Here is a 6,792-nt window from a genome sequence, read left to right as displayed (position 1 = left end):
GAGAGGTATCTATAATAAAGTTTCTAAATTAAGTTTGGTTTACACTATAAAAAGGTTTGAGAGCCTGTTTACTAAGCTGTGGTGGTTGATTTATAATATCACCAGGAATCAGATGAGTGACAAGCAACATTTTTGCATGAGGTGCAAGTGATTTTTTGCATGTGGTTTAAATAGAGCAGGGTTGTCAAACTCATCTGGCCCAGTAAGCTGGATACAGGGTCCAGAGTTGGTCTGCAGGCTGGATTGGGCACACAGCTAGGCCCCACGTTCTAGGACCAGCCCTCAGGGCTGGGCTGGTATGGACACTGCATGCAGCGCATGCTCTGCACCAGTCGTGCTGCTTGCAACATGAGTGCCAGCCCCAGCCCTGTACTGTGCATTCAGCACATAGGGCCAGTCTGGCCAGGTGTTACACATAGTATGCGCTACATGTGGCACATGGGACTGGTCTAGGGTGTATAGTGCATGTGGTGCCTGTGCCAGACTGGCCCTGAGCACTGGATCCATCACAGGTGGCCTGTGTGTGGGCCTGATCTGGATTAGCCTCAGATCTAGCATACAGGGTTAGTTCAACACAGGCACCATGTGAAATGCCCAGCTCAGACCAGTCCTGTGCTGTATACAGCCCATATCAGATGGGTTCCACATGGAGCACCTGAGGGTTAGAGCCAGCGCTGGCTGCATGCTGCAGGTAACATTGCAGGCTGAACGATACAGCTCCGCAAGCCGGGTGAAGTCTGTCAGCCATATCTTTGACACCCTGGAATAGAATATTGTGTTTGTTAAAAAATGTTTCCATTCCTCTTCAGATTCTTATGACTATCTGCCATTGGGCCAGAAACTGCCTGTACCACACAGCAATGGTTGAATTTTAAGACCTGTCAAGAATCTGTCAGTGGCCAACAACTTTTATAATCTGTAGGCCAGAACAGGTCGGCCCCAGACTGGCACAGACTGAGTTGGCTTTGGTGCATCAGCAGTTGGGGAAAGCAGGGTGGGGGGCATGGTTTGCCTGTGCCCTCACTAGGGCCAGGCACTGCTGCTGCTGCTTCTCCCAATTTCCCAACCCCCACTCTCTGGCTGGGACATGAGCAGGGTGGATTTGATTTAAATTGCATCAATTTAAATCACTGGTCAGGAAGCCTTGATTTAATCATTGTTTTCTACAAAATGTGCAATCTCGTTCATTGATATCCTTTATTCATTTAACTCAGTGGTTGTCAATCAGGGGCACATGTATCCCTAGGGGTACTTAAAAAGGTTGTAGGGGTATATAGAACAAATGAGAAAAAAAATACTGTTTTATAGAGGTGTACTGGTACATCAGTCCCATGTCAGATCTGCACCAATATAAGGAAAATTGACTGTATCAGCAATCGGCTTTTTTTGGTTAATGTGGCCGATAACATGGCTGATAAATGCCCTGTGCATGCACGCAGCTGCAGTGCAATGTGTAGGTGGCCAGAGGCATAGCTCAGCAGCATGGAGAGCAGCTGGGTCTGGTTGGTAAGTCTGTTGTGAGGGAAGTGGCAGGGGAGAGATTGAGGCCACAGTAGTGAGGGAGGAAGGGGGGCTGGGGCTGGGGCAGGGGCTGGCGCTGCACAGCCAAGGTAGGGCAAGGGACAGACCCATGGTTCGTCTGGGGGACGGCACCTCCTGCTGCTGCTTACACCCCAGGAGGGCATATGGGGGCTGTGTGCCCCTGGATCTGTGCACAGGGCAAGGGCAGGCTGTTGCTGTGGGCTGGAGCCAAGGCAGCACCGGGCTTTTCCCAGCGGGGAGGCTGGACCTGGGGCTGCACTCAGGATGGGCAGCAGTGTGGGGGAGGGAAGGAGCATGGGGGGCAGCTTGAGGCTGCCACAGTGAGGGAGGGAGTAGGGGTGGGGCAGAGGCAGACATGGGATGCAGTCATGGGTGGTTCATGTGGGGAATGTATGTGGGGGGAGCAGTTCCTGCTGTTGAATGCACCCCTGGGGGGAGGCATGGGGGGTATGTGCCCCCTGGATTTTTATGCAGAGCAAGGACAGGCTGTGCACTATGGGCTCAGGGCCAGGAGCTGTGCTGGTCTCTTCCCAGCAGGGGCTAGGTCAGGGCTGTGGCTCAGAGGGCAGGGATGTGGTGGGGTGGGGTGGAGTAGGTGGTGGTGAGCTACGGCCACCCCAAAGTTCGCCATAGGGCCTCCCCCTTCCTCCCCCAACCCCCAGTAGCCTCTCCTCCCAGAGCTGTCACCACCTGTCCTGGCCCCACCAACCCCAAACTCAGCCTCATCCCAGCCCCTGCCAGGAAGAGGCCAGTGCAGCCCCCATGCGTGCCCTTTCCCCACACACACATCAGGGGGTACATCCCCCTGTGCTGGCCCCGGGGAGGTTTGCAGCAGAGAGAGCTGCCCCCCAGATGAGCCACCTGTGGCTGTGTCCCCTGCCCCAGCCTGACTGGGCAGTGTCTGTCCCTGCCTCGGCCCCACTCCCACCCTCACTGTGGAGGTCTGTCATGGCCTCAGCCCCACTCCCACCCTCCACTATGGAGACCCCTCCATGCAGGCTTACTGCCCAGACGCTGCTCTCCAAGCTTCCGGGCTGCATTCCTGGCAGCATGCATGTTGCAGCTGCATGCATGCATGCAGGCACCATTTATCGGTGACATTATCGGCCAGATTGGTCAAAAAAAAGCCAGTTGCCAATAATGTCAATTTTCTTTTTATCTGTGCCAATACAGTATGGACTGATGCATCAGTGCACCTCTAATGGGCATAGCTGGAAGCAGTGGCACAAGTACAACCCGCTGCCTAGCACTGCCACCTGGGGGCTTAGGCAGTATGTTGCCAACCCCTGATCTATGTAATTTGGTGTAAATTACTACATTTCAGATGCCAGAATTGTTGTTCTTCACAAGCATCTTTGAGCCAAGGTCAAGTTGTGCCTGACATAGATGTGGCAATCCCAAGGGAATGTGGTCCTTTAAAGCTCATGAAATTTCACCTTGCCCCTCAACTCAGACACAGAGATGTATGTAATAGTCTGGTTGCATAGTTCAAGGTTTTAAGAGGTACAGCTAAATTTAGGGTTCTAAATTCACATTTTAAATCAGGCCATTGTTCAGGTGTTTAAATTAACACAGGTTAAAATTAAACTCATCCTGTTTGCATCGTTAGCAGCTAACACTTTTTTTATATAATAGAGAATTCTCCTTTTATATCTATTTTAAACAAAATGTTGCTATAGCAGGAGGCTTTCCAAAAGTAAACTGGATATAGCTGAGGAACTGTTGTTAGTTGTGAGAGAGGTGAGCATGCAGAGTGCATTTAGGGACTGACAAGACTTTCTCGTATAAGCTGGGAGTTCTTTTGGAACAGAGGAGGGAAGGGCTTGTGAGTGCGTTTGTCAGTGAAAGTATGATTGAGTCAGTAATGAAAAAGACTAATGTGATCCTAACATGTCAAGCAAGGTATTTCCACTAGAGATAGTGAACTATTAAGGCATTGTACCAAGGTGCTGGTGAGATTGCATCTGAAGTACTGGATACAGGTGACCAAAACTGTACACAAGCAACATTCATTTAAATCAAGGCAAGTTTAAAAATCCTACTAAGATAGCTGGGGAATGTACAGCTTATTTTCTGAGAGGAGACTAAAACAATTTTACGTATTTAGCTTATGGGATGTGATTTCTTACCATGTTGGAGGTAACTGCCAGGAAGAAAAAAAACTATAAAGCTAAAGCTTTATAATTGGCACAAGAACAAATGGGTAAGCTGGCCATGAATATACGCTGGAAATTAAAAGATTTCTAACCATAAAGGAGGGAGGTTCTGAAACAGTCTTTCATTAGATGTAGCAGGAGTTTGAGGGAGAAGGGGGAACGGTTTTAAGATAAACTTGATCAAGGTATGAACAGGACATGTTTGCCTGCAATAGCAATGAGTTGCACTTGATGACGTACGAGACCTGTTTCGGTCCTGTGTTCCTGTGACTTCAAGAATGTCATTATGTATTTTCAGTGAAAAAACTTGAAGCATATTGAAAGCATTAAGAGCAGCCCAAAATAAATTAAGTAGTGTTCAATACTGCAGAAAGGCCCAAAAGAAAGGGAATAGTTGTCTGCCGTCTGTCCATTAACAACATGCTGGTATCCACAATGATCAAGAAGTCCTTGGCAAGAAGGATCAAGAGCTCAGTTTTGCCTGTTTTGAATTTGAAAACTGAGCATTCACAAAGAAATGTCAAAATGGATCAAGATGGTGGTTTGGATGGTGAAAGAGATGTTATTAGTAGAAAATCTTTGTACCACATTTCTAAAGAGTAGGAAATAAAGCAAAAGATGATGGAGGGCTGTGGTTCTGCTCTGCCATTGCTTTCGGTTGTTAAACTCTGGGACGATATGGCTGTTGAGCATTGTGCACATTGCTTTGCAAGGGTTTCTGAGCTGTCTTGCCAAATGCTAAGCGCATTTTAATAAGCATGAATCTTATAGGTAATCAGCTATAAAAACTTCAATTACAAATTGGATTTCATGAGTCTGCTGTCAAAGTGCTCCAGTGCTGCTGCTTTTGCCCAGAGCTTTCCAACAGTTGCAAAGAAAAAACAAGTGTTGTCTCTTAAATTATAGTTATTCAGAAATATTTGGGTAGTAGTGGAGTTCAGAAACATAGTGTTTCACTCTCATTGCTTTACAAATAAATTGCAGGAGCTCAGAGATAAGCAATGGTTCTTGATGGAGAAGGATCCAAAGGATGGTGACATATGGAGGGATATTGGAGGTGAATCATTACAAGTGAAGAACCAGTAGAGGATGTGAATCCTTGATAGAAGAATTTAAATTCAGGAGTTGAGGAGATACTTTTTTTCATTTTTGACAGTTGAAGGCACAACCTGGAGGCTTTATATTTTATCAGAATTATGCTAGTTACAGGGCTTCATGTGAAAAATAGCCTACAAAGAGGATTCTGGGACAGTTCCCTTTAATAAATCGTAGCCATCTCCATCTCCCCTAGCTGGGGGTTACCTTGGTTTCTCATCAAGCATTAATTAACCATCAGATGTGTTGACAACAGCAGCACGCTCTCTGATCTAATCTTTCATTCAGACTGGTTTACTGCTTTGGCAACAGGTATTTGAATGTTTCAAGATTGTCTGACTTCAGTGAATTATGGAGGATGAATAACATAACCAGTGAGAGATGTATTTATCTGCAAGCAGAAATTATCTGAAATACCTCAAATAGAGAGCAGTTGAGGCAGTATTTTGTTACTGCACAGTAAATCTGACAAAACTTGAGTTAGTTTGATATTTATAGTGTCATATTGCTAACAAATATTAGACTATTCATAAAACAAATATTTTTCTCCCATAAATTTATAGGGCAGGAAAACCTCCACCTGGCCTTCATTTGGATGTTGTGAAAGGAGACAAACTTATTGAGGTATGAAAATAGATGCAGTAAGTATTTGATGCATGCTATAGGAAATGTGTATATAGAATTAAATCCCATTGCTTTGCTTCCTCATTCTCTTCCTCTTCACACACCCTTCCTTTTCAACCATAGGTTAATTTTTTTTTATAAGCAGTGATACAGTAACTCCCAAACCTTTTACTACAGCTAGGCAGGCATAAACTTTAAACTGATTTTGCTGAAGCACAGTATTCCTGTTGTGCATGTGCTGTGGATCCCAGTCAGACAGCTGTGCTGTGTGTATGTTAGCTAGAAGGTGATTGGATTTGCTAATTAAAGAAGTATAAAGCTGCAGTGGTTGGGTTGCAGTTACTTCCATAGCGTATTCAGATCCTAAAGAAACAAACTACAGTGACGACAAAACCTACACATGCATCTAAATTTAAAAAAAGTAATGAAATTATTTACAAAAAAGAAAAATTACTTTATGTAGATCCTTGTTTGCCAGATTTAAATGGCTTGTACCAGACTAAATAGTTGTTTTCTTTCTTGTTTAAGGCTGGGGAGCCCAAATTTAAAATCCAAATGATAGCATTAAAAAGACTTATTCTGGCTGCTTGTTGCTGGGATGTGTTACTTTGGTTTGCTTTTCAATTTTATTTTACAATAAAGATGATTTTTTTTTACCTTGTTCATCAATGAGAGCAAAAGATTACAAAATAGAGAGAAACAAAGTAATAATGATAAAAAAGAAGTCCAGCATTAAAAAATAAATATGAGACTAGGTGAAGATGAGCCAAAGATGCTGAGAGTATCTAGTCCAGTGGCTCTCAATCTTTTTAAATTCAGGGACCTCCCCCTAGCTTTTCTAAATTTAGTGGCACCCTAGTTGAGAACAAATATTGTACTGACTCAGCTTACCTTTTCCTGGGTACTGTAATAACTGCTGCTGCCAGGTGAAAGTACCCCATGCACGTCCTGTGGAGTGCAGAGCCTGGCCAGGAAGCAGCTACAGTAGGAGCAGGCACTCCTGCCTGCATTGTTTATTTGATAAACCTGATGCAGGCAGCCTGCTTCTGCCGCAGTATTTCCTGGTCAGACTCCACACAAGGTGCAGTGGGCACTTTCACCTGGTTTTGCTGGTGCTGGCACCACAGCACCCTTGCAAGGGGCTTGCAGCACGCCAGAGTACAGCATTGCCCTGGTACAGAACCACTGCTTTAGTCACAGGTTTGTAAGTGTATCATGTTGCAGGAACGTAAGCCAGGCTGGAAGAAGCACCCTGTATGAATGCTGTTCCTTACTGGAAAGGTTCCCAACCACTGGACCACAAAGGCATGGCTGCTGGTCCTCAGTATGCCAGTCACTTCTCGTCTACAGTTTGCTGGTCCACAGTATAAAAAAG

The 6,792-nt window shown here is 45.3% G+C and overlaps 1 protein-coding gene across 1 annotated transcript in view; it reads left to right on the top strand.

The window, feature by feature from the left end:
- PPP1R8 (protein phosphatase 1 regulatory subunit 8) overlaps window positions 1-6,792 on the top strand; it is a 55,764-nt gene that overhangs the window by 22,872 nt on the left and 26,100 nt on the right. The window contains exon 2 of the mRNA XM_019512112.1: window positions 5,357-5,417. Within this exon, the coding sequence (XP_019367657.1) occupies window positions 5,357-5,417 (61 nt within the window). The remainder of the gene's footprint in view (window positions 1-5,356; window positions 5,418-6,792) is intronic.

This window comes from Gavialis gangeticus, unplaced genomic scaffold (assembly GCF_001723915.1).
Source record: "Gavialis gangeticus isolate Ggan-Ray unplaced genomic scaffold, GavGan_comp1, whole genome shotgun sequence".
Classification (NCBI taxonomy): Eukaryota; Metazoa; Chordata; order Crocodylia; family Gavialidae; genus Gavialis; species Gavialis gangeticus.
The sequence above is the reverse complement of the archived record's forward strand: the minus strand, read 5'-3'. Positions and strand labels throughout refer to the sequence as shown.